The 21461-nt window shown below is 54.9% G+C and overlaps 2 protein-coding genes across 2 annotated transcripts; one reads left to right on the top strand and one right to left on the bottom strand.

Annotated features, from left to right (window-relative positions):
* Nucleotides 1-517: 517 nt before the first annotated feature.
* On the top strand, nucleotides 518-8714 carry Hhatl (hedgehog acyltransferase like). The gene is made up of 12 exons (XM_038323819.1): nucleotides 518-640; nucleotides 2071-2189; nucleotides 2662-2729; nucleotides 3141-3254; nucleotides 3351-3545; nucleotides 3808-4017; nucleotides 4145-4313; nucleotides 4640-4784; nucleotides 4894-4929; nucleotides 7607-7808; nucleotides 8108-8249; nucleotides 8491-8714. Exons 2-12 carry the CDS (start codon nucleotides 2084-2086, stop codon nucleotides 8616-8618), a joined length of 1515 nt encoding a protein of 504 aa, XP_038179747.1. The 5' UTR covers nucleotides 518-640; nucleotides 2071-2083; the 3' UTR covers nucleotides 8619-8714.
* A 457-nt stretch (nucleotides 8715-9171) lies between these two features.
* Klhl40 (kelch like family member 40) lies at nucleotides 9172-14055 on the bottom strand. Its single transcript, XM_038324454.1, has 6 exons — nucleotides 12904-14055; nucleotides 11779-11939; nucleotides 11362-11469; nucleotides 11081-11266; nucleotides 9863-10009; nucleotides 9172-9283 (listed from the first exon to the last, which is right to left on the bottom strand). The coding sequence occupies exons 1-6, from the start codon at nucleotides 14053-14055 to the stop codon at nucleotides 9172-9174; spliced, it is 1866 nt and encodes a 621-aa protein (XP_038180382.1).
* Between the last annotated feature and the right edge of the window lie 7406 nt (nucleotides 14056-21461).

The following is a 21461-nucleotide window of genomic DNA, read 5'->3' as shown; positions in this document are numbered from 1 at the left end:
ATGAAATCACTACACAGAGCCATGGTTCTTGCCAGTCCCAATTCCACTGGAAACGCCAGCCCTCCCCTAAGCACCTACACCTATCTAGCCCAGGCTCTTGCCAGGATGAAGACTCAAGGTGGGGACTGCCCTGAACACCCTTGAGAGGTCACAGGTAAAGGTGGCATCTGGAGTTCACAGTGTGCAGATTCCGGGGACTGCAGTGGGGGGCAGGGCTGCCTGGAGAGCTTCCTGGAAGAAGAGGTCCTGGCACTGACCACAAAGAAGTGCACAGGCTTTCCTGGTCTGAGGGGGGGGGTCAGGTGAGACCCAGGGGCCCCCATATGAACCTGCATCTCCAGAAATCCCTTCCCTCTCCCGTCACACCTCCATCCTCCCTGCCACTCCCTGCGGCTCCCCGTGGCCAACAGTACTGCAGCACTCGGCTCTGCTCCACTCCAGGAAGGCCACCTCCTCCTCCTCCCCCCTCCCCTTGCTGTCACCACTCACCGCTCTAGCCTCCAGGGGGTGGGGACCCCAGAGCTGGACACACCCCACCGTGGCCCCACAGCTTAGCCAGCCGGACAGACTCACGGTCGGACGCAGGACCCCGGAGCCCCGAGGTGGGCAGTGTGCCAGGGTCCCTCGCAGCTTCTTCAAGGTCAGTGCAAGCTGGGTGTGCAGCTCTTCCAGGGCCCTTGAGGCCTGTGGGTCCTACCCCAGAGCTCTTCTCCTAGACCGAGAGCCCCAAGGTGGGCTTCACTTCAGGTGCACCTGAGCCAAGCAGTGCTGGGCAAAGGACACCCTGGGTCCACAGTCAGCACACGTCCAGGGGTCCCAGGAGGGGCCCCAGGCTGGGGGCCAGCCGCCTGCTGAGGCCTCACTGGGGACACTCCCCACCGGCCATGGGGAGCTAAAATTGGAAAGCGGAGAGTGGGAGGCAGCTGACACAGCTATTTTGTGCTCTCTTCATCCTCTCTGGTTTCACTCTCCTGCTCCACTAACCTGATCCCATGCTTCCCTCCCCCAACCTGCAGAGGCTGGCCAGGAGGGTCAGGGCCCGAGGCAGGCCAGCGGGGCCAGCTGTGGTCTGGTCTGAGCTGGGACTCTGGAGGGGTTCGCCAAGAGCACCTGCCCTTTAGAGAAGCTCACTGGGTGGCTTCACTGTGTCCCTGCCCCTTTCTGGCCCACACCCTCTGCTGTATAAGAAGTTGTGAACTCTCGGAGCCCTGGCTGCAGGGCTGAGGAAGACCATGGGCGGGAGGAGGGGAGACAGAGTGACCCTAGCCGTCTCCGAAAGGTCACCAACACCGTGTTCCTCTTTCACACAGTTCCAAGTCTGAACCTGTGCAGTCCTTGGGAAGACTGCAGGCTGAAGGGGGTGGGAGGGGCTTTGGTAGTGGCCTGGGTCCCAGAGATGGCCAGCAGGGTAGCAGGAGTGACTAGACTCATCCTGGGCTTGATACCGGTCAGTACCTTGGACAGCAGCCAGCCCACTCCCAGTTCCTGCCTGGCTCTACTTGGCCCAGCTCTGGCCAGCAGGATAGCAGAGCCTCCAGCCAGCAGCCTGCAAGGCTACACAGCACTCCCAGGGGGGACAGTGGGTGAACACAGACAGGGATCCGGGATAAGATAAAATACTGGCCAGGGACTTACTTGGTGGAGGAACACAGTCAGGCAGAGCCGCAGGATCTGGAAAGAAGGGGCTTTGTGAGCATGGCTTTGCTGGGGTGAAGGCAGCCTCACTGAGAGATGGGAAAAGTGACTGATGGGCTAGAGGCAGGGTCTCCCCCATGGGAAAGACCCCCCAAGGTCGAGGAGTGGCAGTTTTCGGCAAAGTCCGTCAGAGAGATGTGAAGGAGAGGAAGGTGACTGTGTGAGTCTGGACTTTGGAGAATTTCTTAAGGAAGCAGAATCGGCATCTGCAGAGGAAGGAAGGAGGTACCTGGGTGGGAGGAGAGACTGATAGAAAGTGCCCCCAAGGTAGGAGCGGAGCAGAGTCTCCACAGGACTCCACCCCAGGGAGAGCTCATGAGGTGGGGGTAGGGAAGGCTGGGAACTGGGGGGCCCTCACCCATGCTTCTCCTACAGCCCTGTCCAGGCCATGGGCATCAAGACAGCACTGCCCGCAGCTGAGCTCGGTCTCTACTCCCTGGTGCTGAGCGGGTCCCTGGCTTACTCTGGCCGAGGTCTCCTGGAGGCATCACAAGGTAATATTTGGGTCCTGGGACAGGAGCCTAGAAGGCCTCAGAGTTCTGATCAACAGGGCCAGAAACTTGGAGGCTGCAGACCCCAAGTATTCTCTAGGCCATGGGGTAGGCATAGTCCTTAAAAACCATTTTAGACACACACATGCATGAACATGCATGCACAAGTACACATGCTTGCACACACGCGCGTGCACACACAGACACATGCACACATGCACGCACACTCAGAGGCCAGGGGAGAAAAGAGGATAGAGAGGTTGCCTGACCTAGAACCAGACATGCTAAACACCAAGTCCTGGATCCAGAAAGTAGATGCCAAAGAAACCTCCCATCCCTCTCTGCTGCAGCTCTGAGGCTCTGTCCCCTCTCCTCTGGCTGCAGCTCTGAGGCTCTGTCCCCTCTCCTCTGAGTGGGATGGCCCAGGGCAGGGCCTATGAGAGGCCACTGCTCAGAGGCCACGCTCTGTTCTCAGATGGGGCCCACAGGAAGGCCTTCCGGGAGTCTGTGCGACCTGGCTGGGAGTACCTGGGCCGGAAGATGGTAGGTCTCTTGTACCTCTCGGGTCCCTGACCCATCTCACCCCACGTCCTTCCCCACGCTCTATTCTTGCAGCTGTTTTCTTGCCTTAGGGCAAGGAGGGCTCTGCCTTAACTTCAGGGCCTTCGGGCTCCTTTAGGAAATGGGTCCCCTATGACATAACATGCTCAAGCTGGCCCGCTGGCACTGCCTTCCAGAACTAGGCAACAGGGGCAGCGTATCAGCGATCTGCTGCATGAGGCAGGGCAAAGGTTTGAGAGGCAATCCCCTCCTTAGGGCCCCTCATCCATTCCTTTCTCCTGCGTTCCCGGGTTCCTCCCTCAGGGTGAGCACAGACACCTGTGACCTCTGCTGTCTGTCCCACCCTCTCCACTGCCCTCAGCGCGCCTCACTTCCCCTACTCTGGTTGTCCAGGACGTGGCTGACTTCGAGTGGGTGATGTGGTTTACCAACTTCCGAAACATCATTGTCTTTGCGCTCTCAGGACACGTGCTGTTTGCCAAACTCTGCACAATGGTGGCCCCCCAGGTGAGCCGAGCCTAGGGCACTTGACCTCCTCCTGCCTGCCCTTCTCAGCCCCCTAAAGGCTGTGGGAGGTTAACCGAGGCCCCCTTGTGCCCACAGCACCGCTCCTGGATGTATGCTGTATATGGAGTCCTGGCTGTGCTGGGCACAATGGGCCCATGGTACCTGCTGCTGCTGCTTGGCCACTGTGTAGGCCTCTATGTGGCCTCACTCTCGGGCCAGCCCTGGTTGTGTCTTGCCCTTGGTCTGGCCAGCCTGGCCTCCTTCAAGATGGACCCCCTGATCTCTTGGCAGGTACATAGGATAGAGGGGATAGGGACGAGGACTCGGGGACCTTGTCTGGAGCATTTCCTCGATTTTTCCACCTATTCTCTCAAGTCTTTGAGTGAGGTGGCCACTTGTACTTTGTCCCTTGCTCTGTTGTGTTACCGAGCTAAAATCAGTGTTGCCTAGCAGGATCGGGCCAAGCTCCCATGGGAAGCCGGGAAGCCGGAAAGGGGCTCTCCCCAGAATCATGGGCCCATTAGTGAGCCAGAGGCTTGCTGTCTCCTTCCAGAGTGGGTTTGTAACAGGCGCCTTTGATCTTCAAGACGTGCTCTTCCACGGGGGCAGTGGCTTCACAGTGCTCCGGTGCACCAGCTTCGCCCTGGAGAGCTGCGCCCACCCTGACCGCCGCTACTCCCTGGCTGACCTGCTGAAGTACAATTTCTACCTGCCCTTCTTCTTCTTCGGGCCTGTCATGACCTTCGACCGTTTCCATGCTCAGGTGAGGGGAACCCCGTGGGATCACAGAGCACCCACGGCTGGGTCTCCTTCTCCTGACAAGAGCTCCTATCTCAGACGTAACTCCCCAAGCATGAGCACCCCTCCCAAACAGGGCTCTACCCCTCCAGGTGAGCCAGGAGCCAGTGAGGCCGGAAGGGGAGCTGTGGCGCATCCAGGCCCAGGCAGGACTCAGCACGGCGGCCATCCTGGCTGTGGACATTTTCTTCCACTTCTTCTACATCCTCACCATCCCCAGCGACCTCAAGTTTGCCAGCCGCCTCCCAGACAGTGCTCTCGGTGGGTATCCACAACGGGACGGAGGCAGGGCCACCACCAGGAAAGCCCCCATCTGTGTGGCACCCACGGCTTTGAGACGGGCATGGTCCATTAGTCTCATCACGTAAAGCCCTTCATCTCCCAAACTGCAGATGCCACCTGCGGGGTGCGGCTGATTATCACGGGTCAGCGGGGCCTGGCACACACCTCTAGAGAGTTGCAGGGTCTCCATGGGAATAGGGGCGGAACAGAAGCAAGACTCTTTGTCCACGGGGTGGAGAGGTGAGATGCCGGATGTGGGGCAATCAGTGCACTAACCTCCAGAGAGTGATGTCACCTGTCCCCAGCTGGCCTGGCCTACTCCAACCTGGTATACGACTGGGTGAAGGCAGCCGTCCTCTTTGGTGTTGTCAACACGGTGGCTCGCCTGGACCACCTGGACCCTCCACAGCCGCCTAAGTGTATTACTGCGCTCTATGTCTTCGGAGAAACGTGAGTGAGGAGGGCGGGTCGCCACTGGCTCCCGGCTGTCCTTAGCTTCATGCCCCATGCCCAAAGGCTCTGCCTCTGGCAGATTCATGCCCGTATCTTCTCCCCACAGGCACTTTGACCGTGGCATCAATGACTGGCTTTGCAAGTGAGTTGGAGAATGGTACCAGCCTTCCTGCGAGGTGGCCAAACGCACTGGGGCCATGGATTGTTTTAGAGATTGGGCCAGAGGAAGCAGGAAGCTTTAGTGTCTGCCTGGGAGACAGACATAGAGCTTGGGACTTTGTGGGAGCCCCAGAAGTGCTGTGAGCAGAGACATAGCTGGCAGCTTGGTCGGAGGTCATGTTTAGCACAGGTATCCAGGGAGTGTGATGGTACCCAAATTCCTGCCTGCCACCTGGGAAGATTGACAGGACATTTTCACACAGAGATGTCTACTTGACATCTTTGTGGAAACTTGGGGAGATGTCTAGACCTGAGAATTTGGAGTCAAGAGAAGACTGGTGTCTTCCATCCGGTGAGCATTATGAGATGGGCAAAGGGGTCTCCTGCACCAGGCCTTAGAAAGCCTGATTCCTAAGGAGAGAGGTAACAAAACTGGGCCCATAGGGACTCTGGCAGGGACCGAAGAAGAGGCAGCAGAACGACATGAAAAGGTGTCAGCAGAAGAGGACACATGGCCATGTGAGTCCCTGGAAACCAGAGGAGAGTGTGCAGGCATGAAGGTTCCCAAGCGGGTGCTGCCACAGCCAAGGAGGGCTAGAGCTGGCAGCATGAAGTCCACTTTCCCAGGAAAGGCGGGCAGGTGGAGAAGCTGCGGGGAGTGTGTGCAAGAGGTCCTGCGGCGGCCTGGGTGTGCATGGGAAACCAAAATAGCAGCTTCGGGGAGGGGTGGGTGTGACGGGGCATTGAGCCTGATGCAGCATAGAGGGGTGACTGACAGAACTAGGTCCCCGAGGGCACAGGAGGAAGCGTGGGATAGACAGGAGGGAGAAGTAGGCAAGGGTGAGAGACACGGGGTAAGGGCATACATCACCCTTCTGGGCCCCCTTGCAGGAGGCCAGGGTGCAGTATCCGTTTCCAAGCAGGAAGATAAAGCTGACTGGAGAGAGCCCAGGAGGGATTGGAGGGAGAGCATTTAGGATCCGTGAGGTGGGAAACCTCATGATGCGGGGTGTGCAAGGACGTGTGTGTGTGTGAGCGTGTGTGTGTGACTGGAGTCTCCCAGGTGGGTGAGCAGGAAGAAGCAAGAGATTGTAATGATGGTGTTGTCTATGAGCCTATTAGGGAGGGTGGTAGAGATTCAAGGGTTATAAGGCTAATGGGCATGATCAGAGAAAGAGTCCCTGGTCAGTAGGAATTCAGAGGGGGTGAGGTTTCAAGCTGGGGTGTGGTCCTGGGAATATGTGGGTAAGACAAGGTGGAGAAGCCTTGGAAATGAGGTCAAGTAGTGAAAGGCTGGTATTTATTGAGTTCCCACTGTGTGTGTCAGGCACTGTGAGTGTCAGGCACTGTGTGTGACAGGCACTGTGTGTGTGACAGGCGCTGTGTGTGTCAGGCACTGTGTGTGTCAGGCACTGTGTGTGACAGGCGCTGTGTGTGTGACAGGCACTGTGTATGTCGGGCGCTGTGTGTGTCAGGCACTGTGTGTGTGACAGGCGCTGTGTGTGTGACAGGCACTGTGTGTGACAGGCACTGTGTGTGACAGGCACTGTGTGTGGCAGGCACTGTGTGTGACAGGTGCTGTGTATGGCAGGCACTGTGTGTGTGACAGGCACTGTGTATGTCGGGCGCTGTGTGTGTCAGGCTCTGTGTGTGTGACAGGCGCTGTGTGACAGGCACTGTATGTGTGACAGGCACTGTGTGTGACAGGCACTGTATGTGGCAGACGCTGTGTGACAGGTGTGGCAGGCGCTGTGTGGCAGGCGCTATGTGTGGCAGGCACAGCACCCGGCAGAGGACTGTAGGGTATGAGGTCACACAGGAGGCAGACACGTGGCTGCAGTGTCTTCATGGCATAAAGAGCTTACCTTATTACTAGGAGGGTGAATTGTGAACTGATGTGATCCGAGCCACAGTTTAAAATAAGATTTGTTGTAATATTTTATGTGCATGTGTGTGGGGTGGGCCTGAACATGTGTATGTGCACTGCATACTTGCAGGTGCCTACAGGGGCCAGAAGGGAGCATTGGGTAGCCCAGAACTGAAGTTACGGCAGTTGTGAGCCATGTGATGTGGGTTCTGGGAAATGAGCCCAGGTCCTCTGTGAGAACAGTTCACACTCTTATCTGCTGAGACATCCCTCCTGCCCCCTGAGCACTGGTGGAAGCAAAACCAGGGCTATGGGGCTCCTGAGCAGTAGAGGGAACCCTGAACTATGGCAGAGATGGTGCAGGGGTGCGCACAGGTCAAGACCCACAGAGCTGATAGAGTCTGCAGCTTGGATGTTGGGGATGGGGGAATCCAGAATCTTGACTACAACCTAGCCTTGAGCAATGGTCAGGTGAGGGGCCTTCCACCAAGATGGGCTGGAAGCAGCCTCTGGAGGGACACACCTAGGGACAGACGAACGTCTGGGTAAGGAGACAGAGGCAAAGACACCGGCTTGGGTCATCCACAGACTGTTTAGAAAAGCTGGGGTCTGAAGAAGACAGAACTAGGGACTAGACAATTCAAGCTGCAGATATGAAAGTCCGAGTCCGCCCTTCCACAGTTTGGAGCTGGGCAGACGAAGTGCAGGCACGTGACTCCCAGAGCTTGGCGTCCCACGTGCCACCCTGCTGTCCCCACATTCCTGCGGTCCCCTCCTCCCATCTTTTCTGCAGATACGTGTATGACCACATCGGTGGGGATCATTCGGCCGTGATCCCGGAGCTGGCTGCCTCCGTGGCCACGTTCGTTGTGACCACTCTGTGGCTTGGGCCTTGTGACATTGTCTACCTGTGGTCTGTCCTTAACTGCTTCGGCCTCAATTTTGAGCTCTGGGTGCAGAAGCTGGCAGAGTGTGGGCCACTGGCACAAATCGAGGTAGGCGGGAAGATCCAGGGCTGGGATTGGCTGGGATCAGTTAGGTCACAGGAGGCGGTGGCACTGCTGCTTTCTGGGGTCACCAGGCACACTTGGTCCCTGGTCCAGAAAGTTCTCCCTAAACCTCTCCCGTCTGCCAGGGTAGAGCTTCACCCGGTGCCAACCTGGGTCTCACTAGCTTCTGAGTGGCAAGGTCTGGCTGCATTATTCAGCTGCTCTTGTTCCTCTGGGCTGGGGTGACGCTGACTGACCGTGTCCCTCTCCCCTGGCCCTCTTGTCGACACATTCTTGGACGGCAGGCCCGGCTATCCGAGCAGATGTCTCGGAGGGTCCGGGCCCTCTGCGGGGCTGTAAACTTCTGGGCTATCATCATGTACAACCTTGTGAGTCTCAACAGCCTTGAGTTCACAGAGCTGGTCGCCCGACGCCTGCTACTCACAGGTAAGGGACGGGGGCGGGGGAGGATACAGGATGTGCCAACCTCACACGAGGACAGGGACCTCCGATCTACCCAGCGCACACACAGCACCCTGGCATGGCTCCTCCCCTCACAGGCTTCCCCCCCCAGAACACGCCCAGCTCACACGCAGCACCCTAGCATGGCTCCTCCCCTCACAGGCTTCCCCCCCCAGACCACGCCCAGCGCACACGCAGCACCCTAGCATGGCTCCTCCCCCAACAGGCTTCCCACAGACCACGCTGGCCACCTTGTTTGTCACCTACTGTGGTGTCCAGCTGGTGAAGGAGCGTGAGCGGACCTTGGCGTTGGAGGAAGAGGAGCAGGGGAAGGACAAAGAGAAGCTGGAGTAGACGCTGGGGACAGAGGCCTGGGTTCTGCTAAGCTGCTTCTGGGCCCCAGGACCAGGCCATGAGGCCTGACCGATAGAATAAAAGACTTTTCTACCATAGTGTTCTACTGGCTTCTTGTCCACTCTGGGCAGGGAGCTGATGGTTCCAGGCTTTGGGGGAATGATGGGGTGTCCTGTGAAGGCAGGACCACCCACATCAACAGCCCAGCATTGGTATAGTCCAGCCCTGTGGACACTGATTCTATGGTAGCTGAGTGCACCCGCTAGCTTACATGCTCAGTAGACAGTTCATTGATTGTCCCTGAGCTTCCTGATGGAGGTCTGTGTTAGCACCAGGAGATGCCATTGACCGAGATGCTCCCACCTGACGGGCACGGAGAGAGTCCCTTAGGAGACGAAAGGGGCACACACAGCCAACCCGGACAGAGCCAGAACACAGCCTGGGATGCCTGCCTGGCTCATACCGCCCTCTCCCAGGTCCTTTCTGGATCCCGCAAGGTGTTTGTTGTGAGGCCAAGGGACAGGAAGGAGGCTCAGTTAGGGCCCTGCGCTGGTCACATCTTGGTCAGGCGAAGCACGTTGAGGCGCACGGGGAGGAAGGTGGCACCGGCCGCGTAGGCGATCTCCCGCAGGACCCCTTCCCACTTCCTCTCATCCTCGTTGAACCTGAGGGGAAGGGAAAGCAGGTACCAGGATGGGAGTTTTATCGAACGGAGGATGGGCAGGGACCCTGCCAGACAGGGTGGCTGGTGCCCCAGGCCCACCCCCAAGGATGTCTGCTTCTAAACGATTGTCCTGTGCTAAAGTGGGACCCCACAACAGGCACTGTAAGAAGACACCCTGCAGTGTAGAGCAGCCCCCTCCCGGGAAAAGCCACCTCCGGGCCCCCCACACTCCTCCAAGTTCACTGCCCTTGGGGAAGACTTTCAATCCCCAACGTCTGTACATTGAAGAAGTTCCTGAGATGACTGCCCTTCTTCCCCCACCAGGAGAGGGTGTGGGGGGAAAAACAGCTCTCAGAACCTGGGTCTAGACACCCCCCACTCCTAGCCTCACTGCTCCTCTAGACAGAGCACCCCGGAACTGGGGAGAGCAGACTCAGGGCTGTGCCTGCCGCTTGGGCGTGACTCCTGTCTGTAACCCACTGGGGCTCCCCAGGAGGGCCGGCCACGGGCTTCGGGGCGGAGCAGCTATGTTTGCTGTCCCCCCCCCCGCCCTTGTGCAGCACCTCAAGGTCAGACTCACCTCCATATGTCATTGAGCTCCGTGGGGACCAGCTCTCCAGACTCGGTCTCCAGAGTGGCAAAGCCACCCAGGGCATAGAGAGTGCCAGCTAAGCTGACTAGGCTGAGTGAGCTGCGCTCCTGTGGGAAGGCCTCGAAGGAGGACCACCTAGGGACAGGGGAGACTCCGTGAGCCCAGCCACCGTTCCCACCATCATAGCGCCCATTGCCCCTGGGAATCCGGATTCCAGGTTGCAGCCCTCCCTGGGCGATGTCCTGTTCAATGAGGTTCAAGCGCCCCCAAGGCTCAGTCGCCTCAGCCGTGCTCCCATTCACTCTGACCCCTGCGTCCCTCCTCCTCCCTTCCCCACCACTCTGCCAGCAATCCAACCTGCATAGTGAATGGATAGCCCCGCTCTGTATATCCCTTTACCTGGTAACTCAGTCCCCAGTGTTGCTGGACTCAGGCTGTGGCTGCCACTGATGGCCCTGTTCCTTTGAATGCCCTCCATCCTGGTGTCTGCTCCCTGCCTTTCTGCTATGGGGGGCTCCTTCTGCACACCCCCAGATACCCTGATTCCACATTTCCTGAATAGACCTCCTATTTGCTGCCCAACTCCCAGGGTTTCCCCAACAACTGGTTCTTTAGACTTCCTCAAAAGCATCAATTTCACCCTCTTTCCCTTCCAACACCCTACCCACCACTAACCTCAAAGAATGCTGGTTGGAAATGCAGCTCCTCTGCCCCGTCCCGTTCCTTAGAAATCATGGTCCACTTTCTCCCCTTGGCCCTTTCCTAATATGTCTAAGAATCTGTTACCCCTTGTCTCAGCCGCAACCAGACCCCTCTGTCTCCGAGAAATTCCCTAATCTTCTGTCCTGTGGGAGCCAGTGAGACATGGAGCTTAAACTCACAGGAGACATTCCACTGGCCTTAACGCTTCACCTCTCCCACTCCAGAACCTTCCCACATCCCTTCGCTACCAACCTCCATTCTCCTGAGCATGGCCTTTCTTCCAGGGGCCCCCTCTTTGGTGTTAGGTACCCATGAACCACCATCTTTGCTAGATGGGGCCAGATGGCTTCTCTTTCCTGATCTCCTAACTCAATGCTGCAATCTCAGATCCTGACCATTTTCTGGTAGCAGTTCCCAAACGAGGAACCTGTCACCCCCAGCCCCCACCCTGGGAGCCCTTCTGCAGACTCTCCTGCAGCAAAACCTCAGAGGAGAGGGACCTACTTGTTGTCTGCAATGCTGTACACCTCCGCGGAGCTGGTAAGCCCTGTGTCTGTCACCCCTGCAGCCACAAAGATGCGGCCATCGTGAACAGTGGCCCCGAAGAGCGAGCGGGCTGTCTGCATGGGTGCCAGCTCCTTCCACTCAAACTTCTTGGGGTCGTAGACACACATCGTGTTTAGACATTTCCTGTGGGTGGACAGAGTGAGTGGGGAGAGAGAGGCTGGGACAACTGCCCGTCCCCTCAGCCACACAGAGGCTCCTCCCACCAGCCTGAACCTCACCTGTCCTTGCCCTTGCCACCAATGACGTAGACGAGGTCCATGTGAGAAAGCACTGTGTGGCCATACACTGCATAGGGCAGCGGGTCTGATTCACCCCATTTGAATGACCTGGAGGGGACGGGAGGGACAGGAGCATGGCCCCAACGGACATCAAGTCTGGTTCTCAGCATCCACACCCACAACACAACACACAACAAAGTGCATTCAGATCCTTCCCGGGCCCCCTCCCCTGATGTCTTGGGCCTTTGTACCTGCCTACCCGTCCCTCTGCTCAAGGGTTTACACTTCAGGTCTCCGCCCAATGCTTGCACATCTGTGCAGGCCTCCCGGCTGTCCCAAGTGATCCCAGCCCCTCCCTCCCCAGGGCCCTGTCCCAGGCCACCCTGTCCCCAAGGCAGCCTCGCCCTGCCCACTTACAGCCTGTCGTAGCACAGGACTGAGTCCAGGCTGTCCTCGCTGTCCTTGAGCTCCCGGCCGCCAACCACGTAGATGGCGTTGAGAGCCTCCCCCAGGCCGAAGAGGCAGCGTGGTGAGGGGAGTGGTGGCATCCCCAGCCACTCAGAGTCCAAGTGGTCAAACTGTGGGCAGGCAGTGTCCTTGGGTCAACCACCTCCTATACTAACCTCCTGGCCTGGCCCAGCCAAATCCCACAGAGAGGACTTCTTCCCTCCTGTGGTCTTGACTCTTGGGTGACCCTCTATGCAAGCCTTCCATCCCACCTTCTGCACCTGCCTAACCCACGGTTACAGGCACAAGGGCCCCGGATTATATGGATGGACACTTGATATTATTTAACCTCTGTTCAGCCTTTTCAAGCATGGAAGAGTGTCCCACACACAGAGGCCCAGAGAGAAGAAACTTCACACCACAGTCAGCCTGGGGGAGCTGCCCCTCACCTACGCCATCTGTGAGGCCTGTGGACTTAACCTTGGCACCCAGCTGCCCGGCGGCTCCTCACTTCCTGTACCAGCTTGTCTGGTTCTGCTGTCACACGCTCACCAACCAGTCCAGGTCGCCATCGGTGTTAACCCCCTCCTCCTTCCTATCTCCAGATTTCACCTAATTGACAAGGCTCAAAACCACAGGGTCAGGCTGTAAATTCTCCAAGGTCCCACAGTCATAAGGCCAACCTGGACGAGATCCTCCTGAGCCTCAGTCCCCCCTCCCCCCCCAAAGGAGAAGGCAAGGTGCTCTCGGTGTGATAATCTGTGTTTCCCACCTGTCCTGGCACTTCTGCCAAGGCTCAGCTCACTATTCTTCTCTGTCCCTGACCCCCAAGCCCCCAACTCGGGGTCAGGGCCTCCAGCTCCCCAGATTGCTAGACACTGGGCCTAACGACCCCCAAACACAGCCACCAGATTTACATAGAGCTCTATGGAAACTGCTTTTAACTCTTCCCCCTTAAAGCAAGTGGCTGCTAGTCAAAGGTCCTAGACCCAATGACAGCACTCAAGTAGACACAGGCCCCTCCCACGCCCCAAGGCTGCCTCCTAGTACCCAGAACCCAGCGCTAGTCCCTAGTTCCCAAGGCCGGCCAATTACCTGCAGAAAATAAGCGCTCATAGGGTCCTCCTTGTTGTCCTCATTGTAGAAGAGGCCGCCGGCCACAAAGATCTGGTTCTCCTTGGTCACCAGGCTGACGTGGTTCTTGGGGATCTGGGTGGACAGGGAGGCACAGTAGCACTCGTTGGCGGCTGGGTCATAGGCCACCGCACCCTCCTCGCTGATCATGAAGATAAGGTCTTGCAGGAACATTCCGAAGCGCAGGGTATCATTGAGGATCCCAGGCAGCACTCGCTCCTCATCGTCCCCAGCTTTGGCGTCTGCTGCGCCCTGGTTGGCCTCCTTGGTCTGGGCTGTTTCCTGGCCCTTCTCTTTCTTCTTCTTGCGCAGTGTAGTGAGGCGGCCCTCATGCGCGTCCTTCACCATCTGAACCTTGCGCAACAGCTCAGGCTGGGCGCGCACGAGTGGGTGGCGCTCCACGCGGCTCTCCAGGAAGGCGCGAGGCAGCAGGCGGCAGCGAATGCTCTCGAAGACCGTAGGCAGCGCGCGCTGGCGCTCCGCCTGTGCCTCGGCATCGCCGCTGCCGGCCCAGCGCATCACCGCCTCGAACACCGCTTCCTCTTTCTCCACGTTGAGGCCGTCGCTGGAGATGATGGCGATCAGCTCGTCTGCTGAGAGCCCCAGGAAGTCGTTGTCGCGCGCCACCAGCGGGAAGCGCGAGCAGATGAAGTCCCGCGCCGACACCGCCAGGCGCGCGCAGTCCAGTAGGAGGCCGAGGCGGAAGACAGCCAGGCAATTGGCCAAGCACAGGCGCTTCTGCAGGAACGACACGCAGATGGTGAAGATGGATGGGATCTGGAATCGGTGTGCCGCCGCGAACAGGTCCTGCACGTTTGCCTCGTCCAGCGCGATCTCCGACGTGTAGAGGTAGTGCAGCACCTGGGACACCACGTCGGGCGACACCTCCTCCAGGCGCAGCTCTCCCGCGCCGTCGGGCTCGGCCAGGAAGCGCGCACGGAAGTAGGGGCTGCAGGCCGCCAGTACCAGGCGGTGGCACGGGAACTCGCGCTCGCCCACGCGCACCACGCAGTCCAGGAACTTGCCATGGTCCAGCATGTCCTTGAGGCCGTCCTGAAGGAGCGTCTGCTGGTACAGCCGCTGCTCCTCCGCCTGCTCCAAGCCTAGCGTCATGGTGCTCGGCTCCCTGGAACGCAACGAGACTGTGTGGTCAAGGGCTGCTCGGCACACTTCTGCTGTCCTGTGGGGTCGCGCTCTGACTGCGCAGCTGTCTGCGCTGGGCTATATATAGAGGATGTCTGGACCCTGTAAGAGGAGCCGCTTGGCCTCCTGCACATGACGTACAGGGGACAGCTGGTCAGAGGCCCTCTCCCTGAGCACCCTTGACTCAGCACTGGGGCTCATGGGGCAAGGGTGGGGTACATCTGGGCCTTTTCAGAATTGGAAGGTCTCTCGACCCTATAGATAGACGGCTGCCCATAGAGGGAACTGGTCCCTCTTCAGGACTCTTCCTTCCTCCCTGCCTTCCAGGCTTAGGTGCGCACAACCTTCCTCAGAGCGTATCTCGCATGACCACTCCTAGTTATGATCGTTTGTGTTTCCTGCTTGGTGAACATGTTCCTGGCAATTACTGCTTATAGACCTTGGTGCCCGCTTTCAAAATGGGAAGGGGTTTCCTGTCTGCTCCCAGCACAGAGACCATTGTTTTCCATAAGGAAACCCCTTAAGTCAGCAGGAGTAGCTCTTTCTCTGTGAAGCCTCAGTTTCCCCTCCCGTTCAATGATGAAAAGGAGCTAGAATCCAAGGGCCTCCGCTCAGCTTTGTTGAGCGCAAGAGACCTTGGGGCAGCATGCTCCAGGGAGGACTCGGAGGTGTCAGGTCTGCTAGAAAATTAGTTTCCTAAGATTCTCCAAATCTGGGTGTTTAGACCTTCAAATTCTTAATATTCCAGGGAATGCCATTTGAAATCATGGAGTCCGAATAGTGGCATTCCCCAGAAACTGTTTAGTGCTCAGAGACTGGGCCTGTGTGTACCCATTGTCCTTGGTTCACTGCCTGACCTTGGGCCCCTGCAGCCTCTCTGTGATTTGAGGAGTCGGGCTGAGACTGAGCATAGGACATCTAGAAGCCCACCTTGCTCTGGACTCCTGTCCACCCCCTAACCCACACGTGGGCTTCAGCCTCCAAGATTAACGCATTCCCCAAGCTCCCGAGGCTGCAGCTGTGGGTTAAATTTAGCCCTGGGACAGTGGTAGGAGGTGAAACAGAGCACTCCCCCCACCATGCCTCTGAGTCACTTGTTTTTAACCTTGAGCTTGTGGGGGGAGATAGGAGAAAAACCTGGGTGGGGGGAGGACTGAGTCACCTCCCCTTTGTGATTCCAGAAACACCCCTGCCTATCCCTCAGGAGTAGTGTGCTAAGAGTCACCCAGTTCTACAGTGGCACATCCCAGGACAGGGTCCAGAGGTGGGCTGCCCACCTTCCTGCTGCTTATAGGGCTACCTTAGGGCAGGCTAGGAGGGCTTCCATCCCAACTCTGGACAGTGGGGCATTTCTAGACAACATCGCCCATAATTTGCTGGGTCTCACAGCTGAGCCAGAGCAGACACGCCCATCTCTGACAACTTGGAGACCGCTCCCCTAGTGAATAAAAATGTCTGTGATCACAGCCTCACTTTCCAAAGACCTGAATAGAAGACACTGACTGCAAATGAATTTATAGCCACCAGATGACTTAATGTCATATTTTAGGTTTATGACAGATTCCACGGTGCTCACTCGCTACCAGGCTTCCCGGGAGAACATTTAACGTGGCTCATTCATCCATCTAAAGCCTACTGTGTACTAACATGGGTTAGCGGTGGTTGAGTGTGTTCTGAACACCACCCCTCTGGAGCCTACATCTGCTGGGGTGAGCATCATGAACAGAGAGCCACAAATCAGTGCCTCATCCCATGTGCTAGAGACAGGTGAAGCGTGGCAGGTGCTGGGCAGAGCAGAACTAGGTGGAGCTGTTCCCCTGCCTCTAGCCGGAGATGACAACCCAAGCCTGCTGGTTCCTGACCCGACCTAGCAACAAGGCCGGGCAGGAGGCCCATTCCTGACACAAACTGAACCCATGTGCCTCCGCAAGTCCACACAGAGGCTGCCACCGGCTGATGAAGCAGGAGCCGCACCAAGGGCGGTGTCCTGGGCCTGAGACTCATTTTCCCGCTCAGAGACACAAAATTGGCCGAGGGAATCCCCTCTGTGTTCAGGCAGTGCTGGCAGGAGTAAGATTTAAAGACACCCCCCCCCCCAGGGCCTCTGAGGATTACACTGTGCCTTGAACCTGAGTTCACAAAAGCAGACCAGGGTCAGGCTGGGGGAGGGGCCAGGATGGGGGAGGAGTTCAAGTGGAGTACTTGGTTTGGAACTGGGAAAAAATAATTCAAGAAAGACAAGGAACACTAAACTTAAACAATCTGACTGCTTATGGCAATAAAGGAGGAGAGAGTGGAGGGGGAAGGGAGAGAAAGAGAGCATCAGGCCAAGAATTAAGAATATCACAACTTGAATGCTTAGAGAATCATCTGGTGCCAGCACCCAGGGGAATATAAAATGCTAGAATTATCTGGAGAGGATTTGAAAGCAACAGTCACAAAACATTTCAATCAATTAAAAATTCTCTTAAATTTCTCATAGCAGAAAAATCTCAGCAAAGAAATAGAAGCGATATGGAAAAACCAAGTGGGAATTGCAGACCTGAAAAAAAAAATACAACAAAGAAAAATCTTCCCGAGCGGCCTTGATAAAAGTGTAAAAGTGAAAGAAGAGCCGGGCGGTGGAGGCGCAGCCTTTAACCCCAGCACTTGGGAGGCAGAGGCAGGTGGGTCTCTGAGTTCAAGGTCAGCCTGGTCTGCAGAGCGGGTTCCAGGACAGACAGGGCTACACAGAGAAACCCTTTCTTGACTAAAAAATACACACACACACACAAACAAACAAAAGGTAAGAGAATAAGTCACCACAGGGAAGAGGCCTAAACTGTCCCCTACCTGGCAACAGTGAGACATTATGCATTATGGTAAGTATGTAAAGTTACAAAGAAGGTCGAGGGGGGGTGTGTCAAAAAGTAAATTCAGTAACAATGGCTGAAAATCCCCAAATTTAGCTAAGATAAACCAGGAAACTCAAGATGGCTCAAGGGCACAAGTGTCTTAGGACCAGAGTTTGATCCCTGGAACCAACATGGTGGAAAGACAACTGGGTCCCACATACACACAGTGGACACCCCACCCCACACCATAGCACACCATACCAGACACACATCCCACACCATACCACACATACCACATCACACCACACCCCCTCCCACACACACACAACCACATCACACATACTCACACTATTCCAGATACACACCCCTACCACACACACACATACCATATTCCCCCATACATACACACATTAGTAAATTAAAATGTAAAAAAAAAAAAAAGACCCAAACCGAAAGACTGAAGAAGTTAAGCAACTGCAAACAGGATATATACAAAAAATTTGTGCTTAAATGCATTATAGTGAAAAATTTTAAAACCAAAAAGATAAAGACAAATATATATGAAGCTATGTATTTATGATCTATGAAGGGTGAAGGGCAGCCATTTGAATGACAGTGATGGAGGAGAGTTATCTGTCTATGTTTCTTTCATTGGTTAATTAATAAAGAAAACTGCCTTGGCCCTTTAATAGGATAGAAAATTAGGTAGGTGGAGTAGACAGAACAGAATTGTGGGAACAAGGAAGTAGAGTTGGGGAGATGCTTCAGACACTCGCCATAGTGAGTCTCCATGCTTCTCCTCTCCGAGATGGACGCAGGTTAAGATCTCTCCTGGTAAGCCACACCTCGTGGTGCTACACAGATTACTAAATACGGGTTAAAGGAAGATGTGAGAATTAGCCAATAAGAGGCTGAAACTATGGGCCAGGCAGTGTTTAAAAGAATACAGTTTCCGTGTAATTATTTTGGGCAAAGCTAGCCGGGTGGCGGGATACAGCCCCACCGCTTCCTTCTACATGACAGTCTATTCTCATCTGAAGTTATGGAAACCACAGGAAGTGACACATCTTTTTTTCTTAAGGCTCAAAAACCTGTCAATCATGGATTCTATACCAGTGAGGTTATCTGTCTGGAAAACGATCCCAGGGAGTCAACTTTTTTTGCTTGTTTAATGTGCTGTCTGCATGTCCCTCTGCTCGTCAGCAGAGGGCAGTGGATCCCACTAGAGATGGTTGTGAGCACCATGTGGTTGGTGGAACTTGAACTCAGGACTTCGGAAACAGCAGCGAGTGCTCTTAACTGCTGAGTCACCTCTCCAACCCAGGATCAATTTTTTAAAAGCCCAGAAATAGAGGTCAGCAATACGCCCAGAAGATAGAGGTGCTAGCCATGAAGCCTGGTGACCCAAGTGTGATCCGTGGGCCCCACATGGCGAAGGAGAGGACTGGCTTTCTTAAGTTGTCCTCTGACGTTCACATGTGTCATGGCATGATCCCACCCCAAACCTGGGATGGTGAGATGGATTAACATGTAAAGGGGCTTCCTGCCAGGTCTGGATGACATGAGCTTCATCCCGAGAGCTGACAGGGAAGAGGGCGAGAACTGGCTCCTGCAAACCGTTCTCTGATGCCATCTGTGCCCTGTAGCATGTATATTCAGTCACACGCACACACACACACACACACACACACACACACACACACATCAAATAAATAAAATGTAAAAAGTAATCCCAAAATATACAGTGTAATTTTGTTTACTGTTTAAAAGGAATCCCGACAGACATCTGTTATAACATGGATGAACCTTGAAGATACTATGATAAATGAAATACGCCAACCTTGACATAAATACTGTGTGACCCTGTTGGGGGCTGCAGACCCCTGGCCCCTTGACTTTCTTTGCCTGCCTCAGACCCTTTGCCTGCTGGAGTGAGCTGAGAGAAACAACTTGTTTTCCTGTGCCTGTAGCTGCTCTGAGCACGAGACCCTCAAGAGTTCCTGATGGCAGGGGAGTGCATTCTGGTGCGTTTTGCAGCTGAAAGTTCCCGAGGGCTGGGGCGTGGCCATCAGTTAAGGATCCCTAGATAAGCTTCCCCGGATTAAAGAAACAACAATAAAGTTGGCATTCTTGTTTCAAGGATGACCCGAGTCTCTGTGTGTCTTTGTGTGTTTAAATCTCCAGCCTAGTTCCCGGCTTGTGAACAGTACCGCTGCGTGTCGACAGCAGAACAGCCGTAGTGCATGTTGCATGACCCCGTTTGTATGAGGTTGCTCTGTATGAATTAGTTCTCAGAGGCAGCACATGGAAAGGTGGTTGCCAGGGCTCTGGAGATGGATTGAAAGGATGTGAAATTTGTGTTTTTCAGTTTGGGAAGTTAAAAAGTTCTGGAGGTGGTAGTGGTGAGGCCCATCTGTAAATCCTTTGGTGGGGCTGCAGATGGTGTGCGTTTGATGACACCCATCTGTAAATCCTTGACAGTGGCTACCATACAACACTTGGGGAGGCAGCTCAGCAGGTAAATCACCCGCCACAAAAGACTGATGGAACTGTGTTCAGATCCATGTCAAAGCCAGATGCAGCAGTGTAAGTATCTGTAATCCACATGCTTACCAGGAAATGGGAGGGGGATCTCCAGAGGGACAGCTGGCCTGGCATCTGCATCAGAAAATTAAGATTGTCCCAAACAAGGTAGGAGGTAATGACTGACACCCGAGACTGTCCTCTGACCTTCTCAGGTATATTGTGACATGCTCGCACCAGCATTCACACATGCACATAAACATACACGCATGCACACAATTACAACTCTCCTACGTGTTTTATCATCTAAACATACTTATGTATACACAGGGAGGGAGGTGGAGCAGAGAGAGTGCCCTGGCAATCCTGAGACTAGATTTGACTCTTGGATAAAACAAATGAGTGGGGGTCAATAATGTAAACCTGGGGTTGTAAGCATTGGGGGGAGGCAGGAGAACGGCTTAGGTGTTTTAAATAGGGGAATGAGCCCTCAGCTCCAAGAACAAAACACATAAAAGGGAAGTGTGAACAACTAAATCTCAAAAGCAAACTTTTATTCTACGAAAGCCTGTGTGAAAATGTGGCACTCTCCAGAGCTGGAGGAAACATTTGTAAGCACCCTTCACGCTCCACAGAAGATTGAGCAGCCATCGCCCCTCCCTTGGACAAGGTTGGGTTTGCTTCTGGTGGAATCTCTGGTTTTTCTGAAGATTTAGCTAGTGTTCTTGTGTTCAATTGCTGTCTGTTTTAGCTAGATGGGTTCTGCCTATCATGCCGCTGTTCAGTCCCAGAGAAACAAAGAGAGTCTTATATTAATTATAAACTGTTTAGCCTATTAGCTCAGGCTTATTATTAACTAGCTCTTACAACTTAAATTAACCCATAATCCTTGTCTGTTTAGCCATGTGGCTTGGTACCTTTTCTCAGTAAGGCATCCTCTGCGTTTGACCGGTGACTGACTCTCTGCCTTTCCTCTTCCCAGAATTCTCCTAGTCTGGCTGCCCAACCCTACCTGGCTACCGTACAATCAGCATTTTATTAAACCAATACGAGTGATGAATCTTTACGGTGTACAGGAGCATTATTCCCACACTAATTTGCCGCTGATCACCCTGGTCCTGCTGCATGATGGCAGAGGAGGCATGGCACAGTTATTTACAGAGTAAGTGGCCTGGACTCAGACAGACCCAGGATCTAAATCCTTTGTTGATTGGCATCTGCTCATGCCAGTGGCTCCAGTTCCCTGAGTTTCTTTTTGTCCTCAGCACCACAGGAGTCTGCAGGGTGGGCAGCTACAGGGAGTTGTAGAGAGCTCTTGTTTTACGCGAAAGCCCCTGGGGCTACGGGTGTGGAGAAGAGTCAAGGTGGGGTCTGCTCAGCTGCTCCTGGAGACTCGTGGAAGAATGGGGCCTGTGCTCCCCACTCCCTCAGGTTCCAAAGACCATCTGTGGACAGTGTGGAGGTTTCTCCCACCTCCAGACAAGGCCTTGGGGCTGCTGTTGTTGCCTTTTACCTCAGACTCTCTCCACACTTTATATTTTACACCCCCACCCCAAACTAAAGGTGTATTCCGGGTAGGGATACAGCTCAGTTGGTAGAGTGCTCTCCTAGCATGCATGACCCCGGGCTGGATATCCAGTGCTACATATAACCCAGCATGCGGGCACATGCCTACCATCTCAGCATGGGGGAGATCAAGAAGTCCAAGGTCTTATTCAGTTACACAGGGCGTGTGTGTGCATACATGACTTTGTATAGGAGATGATTATTGGCTGGTTTTGTGCCAACTTGACACAAGTTAGAGTCATCAGAACAGAAGGAGCCTCAGTTGAGTGTAGTGATATTTCATTTGTATTTTAATAAATAAAGCTTGCCTTACAGACTGGGCAGTGGTGGTACTAGTTTGCCATAGAAGCCAGGTGGTAGTGGTGCACGCACGCCTTTAATCCCAGCACTAGGGAGGAGTGTAAAATGGGAGGAGACAGCTCTCAGCTCAGTCTCATTCTGAGGATAGATGTA

The sequence above is a fragment of the Arvicola amphibius genome, chromosome 3, assembly GCF_903992535.2.
Source record: "Arvicola amphibius chromosome 3, mArvAmp1.2, whole genome shotgun sequence".
In the NCBI taxonomy this organism is placed as follows: domain Eukaryota; kingdom Metazoa; phylum Chordata; class Mammalia; order Rodentia; family Cricetidae; genus Arvicola; species Arvicola amphibius.
This window is presented reverse-complemented; position numbering and strand designations above follow the sequence as displayed.